General features: G+C 36.6%; 1 protein-coding gene across 1 annotated transcript in view; it reads right to left on the bottom strand.

Moving 5' to 3' along the window:
- Positions 1–15,289, bottom strand: part of ARHGAP28 (Rho GTPase activating protein 28) — a 189,430-nt gene that overhangs the window by 26,502 nt on the left and 147,639 nt on the right. The window contains exons 10-12 of the mRNA XM_049770195.1: positions 15,144–15,235; positions 13,200–13,277; positions 5,587–5,749 (exon numbers count right to left, since the gene is read on the bottom strand). Of these exons, the coding sequence (XP_049626152.1) occupies positions 5,587–5,749; positions 13,200–13,277; positions 15,144–15,235 (333 nt within the window). The remainder of the gene's footprint in view (positions 1–5,586; positions 5,750–13,199; positions 13,278–15,143; positions 15,236–15,289) is intronic.

Genomic DNA, 15,289 nt, shown 5'->3' with positions numbered 1-15,289 from the left:
TACTAGGTTACAGCAGGTTGTCAACACCTAATGAAGGAATAGGTAGAAGTATTTAGAGATCATTTCGTTTTGCCACAGCAAATCTTATGTTTTTAGAGATGTATGTCAAATTAGTAAAAAAAAAAAGTGAAAAAGAAGTTTAAAATAAAGGTGTTTTTTTTAAATAGTAGATGCATTGATGTGAACTAGCCTAAATATCATAAACTACCAGGAGCACAGCTCAAAAGAAGATCAGGTAAAGAGAGAAAGGCATTACTAAAAGGCATTAACTGCATGTCATGTGTTTTCTATAATCTTCTAATGCTATAAAAAATACCTCTAGGGGGAAATAATATATGCAAATGTAGATTTTATATGCCTAGGAACTTCCGAGAAATTCTGAATCTCACTTTAAGGTTAAAATTCTAAATGGGAAAAATCACTTCATTTGACTTAAGAAACTGTTGCTACACGTTTTGTGGTGTACAATTTCAGAACCAATTCATTTATGGTGTCTCAGTTGAATATTCTTTTTTTTTTTTTTTTTTTTTGGTTTTTGGTTTTTGGGCCACACCCGGCGGTGCTCAGGGGTTACTCCTGGCTGTCTGCTCAGAAATAGCTCCTGGCAGGCACGGGGGACCATATGGGACACCGGGATTCGAACCAACCACCTTTGGTCCTGGATCGGCTGCTTGCAAGGCAAACACTGCTGTGCTATCTCTCCGGGCCCGAATATTCTTCTTTACTAAAGCCATTTTTAATTTTGAGGGGAATTTTCGGACCAAGGATGAAAAGGGAAAAAGAGAACGTAGTCATAATAGTGTGAAAGACTACATTCCCTGAACTCCATTTCAGAGTATCAAGAAGAGCAGTTTAAACACAGCACATACCCACAATTCTTCTCCTTCTAAAAAATACCCAAAGGCAATAAGGCCATTTTCCCTGCTGGAAGTAGTCTGAAGGTTTCAAACCAATCACTGCAGTATAGTAGTGTTCCTTCCAAAGCCATACAGAAAAACATGGACTAGTTTATCAACCTTTTCAGAGTTTTTTCCAGGCTTTTCATCCAATAAAGGACACTGGCCGCAGTCAGACAAGTAACAACAATGTTAAGAAAATGAATCTACTTGAACACCTTTCTTTTCTTTTCTTTTCTTTTTTTTTTTTTTTTTTTTTGTTTGTTTGTTTTTGGGTCACACTCGGCGGTGCTCAGGGGTTACTCCTGGCTGTCTGCTCAGAAATAGCTCCTGGCAGGCACAGGGGACCATATGGGACACTGGGATTCGAACCAACCACCTTTGGTCCTGGATTGGCTGCTTGCAAGGCAAACGCCACTGTGCTATCTCTCTGGGCCCTTGAACACCTTTCTTAATATGACTGTCTTTAAAGGCTTGAAATTGGATTTTTGTCTTCTGGTATAATTCCATTATACCAAGTAAAAAAAAAAATAATTCTCTGTGACAGAGGGGACAAAGATAAATGTTTTAATCTATCAACAACAGACTAAGGCAAAATTAATGCTATTTTCGAAGAGAACACACTTTACAGAAAATTTTGTGCTTTCTGGACTAACGAATAAAGGCAGTCCAACTTCTGGTATGGCTAAGTTAAAATCCCTGATTTATCTCCTGAGGAGAATGACAAACTCAGGACAAAGAAAATGATGAGATTAGTGAGCAGTGAAGAATGAATAGAAACTTAGGAGAAGACTAGAAACTGGAATGAGAATGGCACAGAAATTGTAGTTTTCTGACTTTGACTGCTGCCAGGCTACAGTCAGAATGGCAATAAGTGGCTAAAACTTTGTAAAAATTAAATTACTTTAAGTACTGTGGTTATAATATTGATCATGCTTGAGTTTCTGTCATTTGATGTACAGCATCTGTCACCAGTGCACATTTCCTGCCTTTTTCTTAAAAGAAAAACCAAGGTGCCAGAGTGAGAGCATAGTGGGTAGGATGTTTGCCTTACACATGGCCAACCTGGGTTAATCCCTGCCATTCCATATGGTTTCTTGAACCTGCCAGGAGTGATTTCTGAGTACAGAGCCAAGAATAACCTCTGAGAGCCACTGGTCAAGAAAAAGAAAGGAAAGAAAGAAAGAAAGAAAGAAAGAAAGAAAGAAAGAAAGAAAGAAAGAAAGAAAGAAAGAAAGAAAGAAAGAAAGAAAGAAAGAAAGAAAGAAAGAAAGAAAGAAAGAAAGAAAGAAAGAAAGAAAGAAAGAAAGAAAGAAAGAAAGAAAGAAAGAAAGAAAGAAAAGAAGGAAGGAGGATAGAGAAAAGAAAGAAGGAAGAGAAAAGAAAAGAAGAGAAAGAGGAAGAAAGGAAAAAAGAAAGGAAAATAAAGAAAGAGAAAGAGAAAAAAGAAAGAGAAGAAAGGAAGATAAAGAGAAAGAGAAAGATGAAAGAAGAACGAAATAAAAGAAGGAAGGAAGAGAAAAGAAAGAAAAGAAAAAAGAAAAATGAAGAAAGGAAAAAAGAAGAAAGGAAAATAAAGAAAGAGAGAAAAAAGAAAGAAGAAAGGAAGATAAAGAGAGAGAAAGACGAAAGAAGAAAGAAAGAAAAGAAGGAAGATAGAGAAAAGAAAGAGAAAGAGGAAGAAAGGAAAAAGAAGGAAGATAGAGAAAGAAAAAAGAGAGAAAGAAGAAAGAAAGAAAGAGAAAAAGAAAGAAAGAAAGAAAGAAAGAAAGAAAAGAAAGAAAGAAAGAAAGAAAGAAAGAAAGAAAGAAAGAAAGAAAGAAAGAAAGAAAGAAAGAAAGAAAGAAAGAAAGAAAGAAAGAAAGAAAGAAAGAAAGAAAGAAAGAAAGAAAGAAAGAAAGAAAGAAAGAAAGAAAGAAAGAAAGAAAGAAAGAAAGAAAGAAAGAAGAAAAATACTCATCTTCCTGGTTTGAACAACTAGAGATCAGGGTTTGGAATGGTCATAGCTATTGAAGCTAGGAGAGTCCCAGAAAGGAAAAATGAAAATTACTGAATCTCGTATAAAATCCACCCAATGTTTGGTTGATCCATGAGTCATATATATGAGAGTAGCCTGGGTAAGGATTAAATTACTGAACTGAAAGTAAAATGCTATCCAAAAGACTACTGGTAATTTATGTTCAGACAAAAAATTATCTCATAAAAGTAAACCAACAAAATAAAACAGAAACCTAATCTTTAGAGAAATATTATAAAATGCCAGAAGGAAGCCTCCAAAAAAAAAAAAAAAAAAGAAAAGAAAAAGAAAAGAAAATTCACAAAAGTCAGGATAAGGTTTTTTATTTACTGACAACCAAGAGTGACCTGCTTTTAGATGAAAAGAAAAATCTATTGACACTAGCTCTGATATGACCTAGGAGTTGGAATGAGCAGGCAATTGTTGTGTGGAAACTCTCAAAACTTCAGTTATATAACACTTAATGACACCCTGGTCAATGATGGCATTCCCCATAGACAATAAGATATGGCCTAGGACTGAAGTAAGCTGAACTATCTAGGTTTGTGTAATTACAATGTACAGATTTGCACAAAACCAAAATTGCCCAATAATGCTATTTCTCAGAAAGTTTTCAATTAAGGAACATATGATTATACATGTTGTTATATGAAGAAAATATGCTTATAATGAATGAAAAGACAAGTAATCACAATGAGTAGAAAATACTAATAACCATCAAATTGAAATTTGAAAACCTAAAAAGAAAATATCTTCAATTTAATAAAAAATAACAATGACTACTGGCAATTGTTTATTTGGTTTTTTGGTTTGGTTTTTGGTCACACCCAGCAGCACTCAAGGGTTACTCCTGGCTCTTTGCTCAGATCACTCCTGGCAGGCTTGGGGGACCATATAAGATGCTGGAAACCAAACACGAGTCTATTCTGGGTGTGCAAGGCAAGTGCCCTACTGCTGTGCTATAGCTCTGGTCCCTGGTAAGTGTTTTTTGAAAAGCACTTAAGAAAAGAGTTTTCAGGCATAGATGTTATATGAATTAAATCTCAAAAAAAAACAAAAACAAAAACAAAAAAAAAAACTGCCTAGCCTATCACTTCCTATACTCTAAAGCCAAAAAAAGAGGGTTCGAAACCATAGTACAGTGCATTTGATGTGTGTCTTGCATGCAGCCAACCTGGATTGGATCCCTGCCATCCCAGACAGTCTTCTGAACACAACCAGGAGTGATTCCTGAGTGCAGAGCCAGAAATAACCCTTGAGTACCACCGGGTCTGGCCCAAAAAATAAAGAACAAAAAATAATGTTATAAATACATTTTGCTTCAAAATGTAAAATATTTAGAACATAATAATCTATAGAACAAAGACCATTCTATATAGGTAATATTAATTTCCTTGATTGTAGATTTAAAATTGATACCGCTCCAGCCAATCTGTAGAATTTCTAAATGAGAGATAGAGTTATCACTCAGAAAGCTCACAATTAGGGGCCGGAGAGATAGCATGGAGGTAAGGCATTTGCCTTGCATGCAGAAGGACGGTGGTTAGACTCTTGGCATCCCATATGGTCCCAGAGCCTGCCAGGAGCGATTTCTGAGCAGAGAGCCAGGAGTCACCCCTAAGCACTGCCGGGTGTGACCCAAAAACAAACAAACAAACAAACAAACAAAAAAGAAATCTCACTATTAAAAAAGAATATGAACCTATAATCAAGAATTTTTTCCATTAAAGTTTGAATGATGGTTCTCACTCCTGTAAGGCAACCATCACTTGGAGTTGAGTTGCCAATGTCAATGTACTTACCTGGGATTATGCCTCTCAATTTGGTTCCAGCCCTTTCTGCCTATGTTGAGTCCTAGTTTCATTAATAGGCTTGAAAGTAGCTAGACCTGAAATCCTTTTGAGTGTTAATGCCCCTACTTTGTAGCATTTCTAAATTTCTCTTTTCATATAAGCCACAATATTCAACCCTTAGGCCGAAACCATACCAAACCATTTTCTTATAGCCAAATGCAACAGACATTTTCCAGTTTTTATTCCTTGGTTCATGTAATTCACTTAAGGACTAATATATGTGTCTTCCTAACTTTAAGTAACACAATTAGATAAATTTTAATTTTGAAAAACAAAGAAATTTTTATATTATTTTTTTTGTAATTATTGTAATAATTGTAATTATTATTGAATTCAGGACCTTAAACTTAAAGAAGGGAGAGGTTTTATCAAGGACTATTATAAACCAGGTACTATTGTGCATGGTTTCATTTAATATTCCCAACAGTGGAAATTAATTATGATTTGTAATTTATAGATGTCGACTTAGCAATTAATTTCAGAAAGGGTGATTGCATGATTAACACATGGTTGATCAGGAATTCAAATCTCAAGAGCCTGTATTTTCTGTAGTACTGTCTTTTAAAGATTATATAACTTTCTAAATCCTATTTTATAAACATAGACATACAAATATACAAAACAACTTGCCAGTAAACTCAATACTGTACCAGTCATTGCCAGCAAATAGCAAATCTATACATTTATGACACATTTGATCATGGATGGTCTGTTGTGCTATTTTACTATCAATATGTATTTTGTTGAATATATATATATACTACTGGCAATATATATATATATATAATATATATATAATTCAATCACTTTTTTCACCTACTTTCCATTAGTGTGATGAAGGCAGGTATATATTCCACAGGGAAGAGAGAAGTGGGTAGTTCTCTGAAAAATGCTTTCAACATTACTGCAGCTTCTCTATGGCACATTTTGTCCCACTTGAATTTATCAGCATTAAATTTGGCATCTAGTTCTTCACGGTATTGCTAAAATTCAAGAAAAAAGACAATATTCAATGAGTATTTACAGTTTAAACCCTTGGTCCTACAAAATACTATTATTATATAAACTCATTGTAACTAGACTAGAAGTCTATTTATTTTTAAAAATGTAGTATAAATTGAAAACAATTATTTACCAATTTTGAAAAAAGTTTCTAGGAACCAGGTATGTGTGTCTCAATGACAGAATACCTGCCTTGCATGTGAAAAGATCATGGGTTCAAGCCTTGGCACTTTTTCACATGCTGAAAACAATCTTCAGGCCCTGATCTGCTAGCACAATTACAACCAATGACCCTGGATATCAGAACAGTAACAATGACAACAAAGGAAAGGGGGGGGGCAAAAGTTTTTATAATATTTTAGAGGAATATTAATCTTAAAATAACTTGTTAATTCTGCACAAATATAAAAGTTCTCAAAGCACAGTTTCATTTATGTGATTTTGGCAGAATTCCACTTATGCTCTCATGACAAATTTTCTGCCAAAATTTGACAACACCTTCATTTCCATTTCTTTTCATAATCCCTTCCTTCTGCTATCCTGTCATCTATTTCTCAGTTAGATCAAGAATGCTTCCTTCTCAACTAGTTCATAGATAGAATAAGAAGTTTCCTAAGAAAGAGACTCAGTGGTCACTGTAGCAATGCAGAGAACTAAAAGGCATCTCCCTGAAGCAGTTAGGACAATGTTTAATGAAAAGATAAACGTTGTCTTCCACATGCCTGTATGCTGACCCAATCCTGCAGAAGATTAGGGATAAAATGTTAAAAGCATCACCAAGATTTCCCTGAGTCCAAGTTGGGTTTATATTATTTGACAATCAAATATTTTAGAATCAAATTATGTAATTATCAGCATCACCTATTTTTCATATTTCTTTTAAATTCAAACTTACTTTCTGCTGTTCCCTTGAACTGAAGGTTCCCTGTACTTCAAGTCTTCCCTTTATACTGTTCCACAGTTACAATCTACCCATAATTGAGGCAGTTTTCGTTAATTCTTTAACTGTCACCACATTTTCTCCAAAAGATGATTAATTCATTAACTGTCACCAACTTCTCCCCAAAAGATAATTAGAAAGAAGACTCTGAAATGCTGATTATCTTTACACCCCTGCTTTATTTTCATAAGAAACCCAATTCTTACAGCCTGGAACATACACAACAAAGAAAACCTACTCATCTGATCTTTTTCTCCCACAGAGCAGCTCATTAAGCAGCTCTAACATAAGTGATCTCATGCTTCCCAGATCTTGCAAAGCAGAGGCAATATGGCAGATACATGCATGGTTCTGAGCATCACACCAGCTCCCAATGACTATGGCAAAAGACTTTATTCTTTGCCCTAAAACCTTTTTAATTTATAATAAGAATCATAAAACTTTTCAAGCAATCTTCTGTTGATAAATATACTTTATAAAGCAAGGAGGGGGATGGAAATAGTACAGTGGGTAGTTCACTTGCCTTATATGCAGCTGACCCGAGTTTAATACCTAGCATCCAATATGTTCCCTAAACACCACCAGTCAAGAGTAATTTCTGATGGTAGGAGTAATAGCATAGTGGTAGGGCATTTGCCTTGCACACAAATGACCAGGGATACACCCATTTCTATCCCTGGTATCCCCTATAGTCCCCCGAGCCTGCCAGGAGCAATTTCTGACCAAAGAGCCAGGTGTGGCCCCAAAACCAAAAACCAGAAAAATCAATTTCTAAGTGCAGTCAGAAGAAGCCCAGGTGTAACCCAAAATCAAACAAATGAAGAAACAAATAAACAAAAATAACAAACATGAGGTTGGAGCAATAGTACAGGGGAAGGGCATTTGCTTTGCATGCCAGACCTAGGTTCAATTACCAGCACTCATATGGTCCCCCAAGCAGTTCAGGAGTTATTCCGAAGATCAGAGCCCGGACTAAACCCTGAATACCTCTGAGTGTGCCCCCCCACCCCAATATGCACAGGAGCAGTCATATAAATATGAATAGGAGTTAGAGAATAGGAATTATAGAGCTTGTATTAGGATCAATCAAGAGGAGGCTGCATGAAAAGCATTCTTTAACTTTTTCTTTTAGTCCACTGGATGGGAATATTTTAGTAACTCATAATGCAAATTCAGGGTGATAAGTGCCTTAAGAAAGGTCGTGAGCTAGGGAGATTAGGGAAGAAGGAAGGTGCTTGTCTTGTACGCAACTGACCTGGCACTGGCACATCATAGTATATTAAGCACTACTAGGGATCATTCCTGAGTACTGCAAAGTGTAGCCCATCACCTTCATATCATCAAAAAAGAAAGAAGATAAATACAAGGGTATTCTAACAGAAGAACTGCTCCCACAGAAACAACATTGTGACAGCAGTATGTTTAACTCAACTTGTTCAGAGTTGCTGAAGCATCACAGACAAGTACATGAGAGATGAAAGTGAAAAGGAGACCATAGCTGATCTGTGCTGACTAGATTTCATTCTGCAGGCAATGAGGCACAATGAAGATTTATAAGCATGAGAGTAGCCTGCTGACATGCCAGAGAAAAAAATGATTTGGAGGGAGATGGAGGTTGGTGCTGGTTTTGAGAGCAGGCTAGCAATATGGAGATCAGTTATTGAGCCGTGGCACTACTTCTGGTTGGAGAGCTAAGGACTAACTTGGATAAGTAGTTGGGTTGGGGGGCTAGATTTAAAAAAGAGAGGAGTCACTTAAGATATACCTAGGAGAGAAAATTTTCAAAAATCATTGATGGATTGAGAATGATCTCTAGAGGAAGAAATAAAGTCCAAATTGACTCAGATTTCTAGCTAGAGTAATGAGCAGATGAAGGTGCTATTATAGTAAACACAGGAGAAGGATAAAATGGTCCTTGTTTATTGCTTGTTAAAGTACCATAAAGCAAAAGAGAAATTGTTTTCCAGTGGGCTGAAAGCACTAGGAAAAGAATTATTCAAATCCACCTTACAATCCTAACATAGTAAGTTTTCTAAAGGTTGATGTGACCCCCATCTTAACATAGAACTCTGTCACATAAGAGTCAATATGAAGCCAACATGAGGGACAGGCTCTCTAACCAGATATTTTGAGGTTTTCCTCCCAGTTCTAGAGCTTACTGGTTAAATGGTCCATGCCTCATGTTTCTCACTAATTCAGTAACAGTGACATTAAAATGACCTTACAGAGATTAAGTCAGGTAATGTAAAGTCCTCAAGGGACAGAACCTGCCCTAGTAGAAGCCTCCATTAAAATGGTGGCTATTCATTTCATTCCCCTCCTTTTGGTATATTATAACTTTTCTCATCATTCCTATGGAAAATACGCAAGCATATGGATTATCTGGAAATAATATCACTTCACATTGCTTGTATTGTTAATACAAAATGAAAATGAGAGAGAGAGAGAGAGAGAGAGAGAGAAGGGGAGAGAGAGAGAAAAAGAGAGAGAAAGAGAGAGGGAGGGAAGGGAGAGAGAGAGAGAGTCAGACAGTCTTGGTTGTGCCCAGAGTAGCTCTTATGAGAGGTGGCAGCAGAGCTCATAGCTGCCATTGTAGTGGTAGACCTAAACATGAAATTCTGAAGTCCACATGTTGAATTTACCTTGCTGAAAGCAGGAAGTCTTTGGAGATGAAAGAAGTCATACTTTCTATCCAGTGTTAATAAGAGCATTGAATGAGGGCCAAAAACCACGTCGCTAAGTCTCCTCAGAGCAAATATATGACCTACTTCCATTTCTGAGGCACTTTTATAAGAATGCAAATGATATACCTTCAGCATCCAAAACCAGTTCAGGAAATGAAGCCAGCAGACCAGGTAATGTAATTATTTAACATTGAGAGCAGCCTCAGAATGATTGAAACTAGTTGAAAAAGAAAACCTTCCATGTCAATGTCTGTTTGCCTTCTGCTATGAAAGATAGTCCCTAGTGTTTGGCTCAAATTTCTGTCATTTTTGGAAAAGAAAATCAGTGGAAACACCAAAGCATTAAATTGGTTCCAAATGATCAGAAGCCTCAATACAGGAATGGGTTCTGCCATTGTGTGCACAATTGGGCCAAGAACAGCAGCTTCCCCCACGGCTATTTCCCCCTAAGTCTTATCAGGTTCTCAGAGTACAAACTGGTGTTAAGTGTTATCCACTTGGCACAATTTGAAGATAATTATAATAGAATAAATTTTTTTCTTAAACTTTCTTTTCCCCAAGCATATTGGGTAGGTTGAGGAGCTAGCCTAATGGCTGAAATAACAAGAAAAAAAGGTAGTTTAAAGCTTGAACAAAGGACAGAAATAAGACCCTTTTAACATATCAAATTACATGCTCTTTCTGGCTGTTATATTCTCCCATTTTTAGTCACTGGGCCAAATTTCTCTCACATTGGCTTTCCTGGAGCTCAAACCACAAAAACATCTGGATTGCATTTTTTGAAAAAAACTAACAACAGATGGAATAAATGGGCCAACAACACAAAACCAGTGAGGAGAGAAACGAGACATATTTAAATGAGGTCTAAGAATGCATGTGCCCTCAAGAAAACTTGAAATGAATTATTAGCCTTTCATAGCTATTTTCAGAGGAAAGTGAGCCTCTGCTATGATGTTAAATGTCATCCACACAAGAAATGTCATGTGTTGTTTTTGAATAGTTTCGAATAGTTTAAAAAACAGAACTTGAAATCACATACACATGAGTCAGAATAACTGCAAACAAATTTCCAATTATACATAGAAGTTTAGGAGATAGAGTCAACTTTTGTTTAGACATTTCATTTAATCATCTGGATTAGCTGACCATATAAACATAGACAAAAATTCAACCCAAACAGTGGTAGGTTCCACCCTTAATTTCACAACCCATCTGTGCAGCATATACACAGACCCTAGGACAAAAAGCTGACTTAAGGAGTTTTATGGAATATTCCTGCCTTCCAAACTAACTTCTGCCAACACAGTGAATGTTCATTTAAATGTCCTCCATAGGTTCCTGGGAAGTTTAACTTTAAGCAAACACGTATAAAAAGCAGATCCTTCAACAGAGGTCATTCCTTTAATCATCGCTCCATTTTAGCACTGATGAGAACAAAACAATCCTGGCCTGTGCTATATAAACGAACATTATTGGAGGAACCAGTATATTTAGCAAGCTCCATTCTCAGAGAAATGAAAATGCTCTCACTAGTCCTGTTCCCTTTTGCCACTGGCCAAGTATGGTAGAGATCTTTCAAAAAAGAACTTGCTAGGGATGTAGCCCAAGTGCACATGCCCTACAGAATAAGGCCCTGGTGTCCATTCCTGCAAGGCCCCCCAGCATCACAGGTATTTCTCCAGGAAGAAAGGGGAAGGAGCAGAGAGGAGTGGGAAAGAAAAGGAAGAGGGAAGAGGAAGTAAAAGAAGAAAGGAGAAGGGGGAGATGAGAGGAAAGAAGAGAAGTTGAGAAGAGAGGGGGGAGGGAAGAGGAAGAAAAAAAGAGAAAAGAAGAGGGGAGAGGAGAGAGAAGGAAAGAAGACAATTGTGGAGAGAAAAAGGGAGAGAGGAAACTGAGGAGATGGAGGAGAGGTGAGGAGGTTAAGGGAGAAGATGGGAAAGGATAGGAAAGGGGAGAGGAGTGAGAAGAGAGGAGGTGAGAAGATAGGAAAGAGGAAAAGAGAGTAAAGGTAAGGAAAGGAGAATGAGGAATGGATAAAGATAAGGAAAGGGAGGAGGGAAGATGAGGAATGGAGAAGGAGGGAGAAGAGGAGAGGGGAGAGGATAGGGGAGAAGAGGTTGAAGGTTGAAGAGAGGGAAGTTCTAAGGAGGGATTGCAACTGCTCTGAGGCAGGCCACCCAATCCTGTTTCTCCTTTATCTTGCAGAAACATTCTCTAGCCCCAACTTCCCACCTCCAGTTACCCTTTTCTATTCCTAATCTTGCCCAGCATCTGCTTTCTGAAATTTCCAATAGATGCAGCCTATTTATTCTGCTTCCATTTGGGAAAAAACATCTTGTCACACTTCTATATAAAAACTCGGAGACTTCTGACACAAATAGAAATTTCCCAAAACATATACCAAAAATGAATTCATGAGGAGATTCTTTTCCTGCCTTTACACATTTCTTTTTCTTTTTGTGCAGGAATGGGTGGAGACATACACAGGGTGTGGGGGTCAACTTCTGGCTCCTGGGTCACACTTGGTGGTATTTGGAAGTCACTCCCTTTGGACTCTGCTTTCTTTTTTTTTTTTTTTTTTTTTTTTTTTTTTTTTTTTTTTTTTTTTTGGTTTTTGGGTCACACCCGGTGGTGCTCAGGGGTTACTCCTGGCTGTCTGCTCAGAAATCGCTCCTGGCAGGCACGGGGGACCATATGGGACACCGGGATTCAACCAACCACCTTTGATCCTGGATCGGCTGCTTGCAAGGCAAACACCGCTGTGCTATCTCTCCAGGCCCTGGACTCTGCTTTCATGAGCTGCTCTGACCAGTGCTTGGGGGACCATGTGGTGACAGGAACCATACCTAGGTCTCCTGCCTGTCAAGCATGTACTCAGCCAGTTAAGCTCTCTTCAGTCTCACACATTTCCTCTTAATAGTTCAATTTCCCCTTACCTAATGACTCATCATTAACCCTGCCCAAGTTTTTATGAGAGCAAGGAGGAACACTTTACTGTGTCTGCCCATAGATAGAAAAAGATGTAAATATGTGATTTTTTTTTCTAAAATATTTATCTTCAGAGGTGGCCACTATTTAGAAGCAAGAACGCAAAGGGAAGGATCATAGTACAAATGTGGTTTACCATGCAGAACAAACATTTCCTTAAATGGCAGTGAGTGTTGGAACTACTGAGTGGGTATTCTCATAGCTATGATCGTCCCAACAGAAAGGTTTTCATTAAAAAGGGAGCCAAAGAAAGTTTTTAAGCTTAAAGCAACTAATTATGAAAATAAGGGCTCACCAAATGTTGGCCTAATGTATTCCAGGATTAAAAAGAAACATAAACTAAGGTATTTTAGCCAAAGAACAGTAATAGGACATTATAGTTTTCACAAAGGCAAGCAGCAGTTTTTGATCACATTTCACTGTTGGTTTTCTTTTTCTTAATCACTATTTTAATATACATATACACACAATTTTATTTTACTTTTATTTTATTTAATATATTTTATATATACTTTGATTTATTTACCTATTTATTTTTGGTTTGAGGGCTACATTTGTCAATGCTTAGGAATTATTCCTGGCACGCATGGAGAGTGATATGGGATGCCGGCGATAGACCAGGATTGGCCTTGTGCAAGGCAAGTACTGCCCTCTACTATCTTCCTGGGCCATAAAGGGATATACTTATCAAGATAACAGAACATTATGTATTATTAGGTATCAAGTAATACTTGAAAGCATCAACCACAACACAAAGGATGTAGTACCTGGTACATGTATGAATTAAGTCTACCCAGGAAGAGAGTAAGCATTCAGTACCTTCACTTTCGCAGTACATCCTGAGAGCCGAAATATTCCTTCAGATTCTAAACCTGATTCTTCAACTTTCTGAAAAAACTAGAAAGCAAGGGAGAAAGGTTATGACAATAATAAATACCCCCACAGAATTATAAATTTCTGAAATAATGACATTGTAATAACCAATTAATACCAAAAATGAAAAACATGTTTTGTGGGTCTTTACTGTCAGATTCTAATCACAAGATTTTAAACTATATTAGCTCAATAATTCCACGGACTGGCATTATTATCTCCATGGTGAGCCTTAGGAGATGAAGTATGAAAGGATATCCAAATTCACGGGGGTGGGGTGAGTGCATATCCTCTATTTTCCCCTCAAGAAAAGATACCTGGGACTAAGAGAGATCTTACATGCGTGGAAGTGTGCATTTTTGCGGGAGAGCAAGAAACATTTAGAAGTGTATAAGAAAAGATAGAAGAGGAAGAGCAATATTCAAGCTGCCTCACAAGAGGAATTTATCAACATAAAAATTAATATCTGTTTTGTTGGGATTTAGGTGTACCTTCCACCTACTAATTCTTAAACTTGAATTTTGTACCTATGTAATAACGTTCTTGTGCTGAATTTTTTCAGTCTTAAGGTTTTTACATATTTTCTTCAAATTCTGTCCTTCATAGAAAGAAAAAAAGGTCATAATTCTGATCTAATTCAACAAAAGCAAATCTGAGTGTCATCATAGCCTAGGCCTTGGATTTATATCTTTGCATATTTACCTCTTGCTGGCTGTGAACAGCTACCTCTTGGGTAAGTGATCATATCCTATTATACATTCGTTGTCTTGTTGGCTAAAGAAAGATGGAACACCACCTCCTCAGTTGCTAGGTGCCAATGGGATATGACAGGGTACAGATGGCATAGATACAACCCTGGCAGGGAAAGGGCTTTCTAAAAGCCTTGTGTACACTGGCATGTAGCCATCCTCTTCAGGATGCCCCACTACCACATTTTATGCTCTCACTGACAGCTACTATCTAATCACCTAATTTGAGGCATAACTCATAGTTCCTAAATATAGGAAGAAAGCATACAGTAAAGAAACACAGAATCTTTACTGTAAGTAAATAATGTTTTCTGTATTTTAAAAAAATTACATTTAAAATTCAACAAGATTTATATTTAAGGGTTGGAATTTTAACTGTGTCACTGAATGCCCTTACTGATTAAATACATACTTAAAGAAACTGGGATATGTTTAGCATGATGACTTAAAACTAAATCAACTATTCAGCAATGACAGCCCTGGAGACACAAATTTATGAGCGTTCAGATAATATTATTTAAGAAAAATTTATTCTACCAAAGTTCTTTTTATAAATGTATTATATCTTCCCAGGAATACTTAAAAACCCATTAAAACAAGGTTATTTTTATTTTATTAAACTTTGTATTGAAAAATTTATTTAAGTGCTTACAAATACACATTTAATAAAACACCTATACTATGATACATTTTGGTAAATATGTGTAGAATCAGTAAAACAAATTTCTGATCATCAACAGTCATCTTCCATTTAGACAGAAAAATCAATTGAACATATAATTAACATAAAAATTGGGAAAATGTATAGCCAAAGGAATCTATGAGGTAGATCACTGCAGTATTCTAATGACTGATGTTTCATGGCCTAATAATGAAACAGCCTCTGAAAGTTCACAGTAAGACAAACAGGTCCAAGAGTTGTGGAGTGTATATATATGTATATATATATATATATATATATATATATATGTATATATGTATAAAACATATTTCACATAAAAGAGTTAAAAATGACCAATGCCTGGTCCTATTGAGGCAGTAGTGTCTTAAAATCAGAAAGAAAATTCATCATTAAGATTACAAATACTAAATTGTTAGTACAAGGCTCTATGAATGCCCCATTTACTTATAATCCACTCACTTTTTGCAATACCAGGGGAACTTTAGCTCCAGGGTATTTCTTTCGATCATTGTCCAGTAGGATGGTAAGTGGAACGCCAAAAATTCCATTGTCTTCATTGTCAAACAGTTATGAGAAGAAGAAAAAAAAGCAACAGAAAAGCATCT

This window comes from Suncus etruscus, chromosome 3 (genome assembly GCF_024139225.1).
Source record: "Suncus etruscus isolate mSunEtr1 chromosome 3, mSunEtr1.pri.cur, whole genome shotgun sequence".
NCBI classification, from domain to species: Eukaryota; Metazoa; Chordata; class Mammalia; order Eulipotyphla; family Soricidae; genus Suncus; species Suncus etruscus.
Note: the sequence above shows the minus strand (reverse complement) of the source record. Positions and strands in the feature narration are given on the sequence as shown.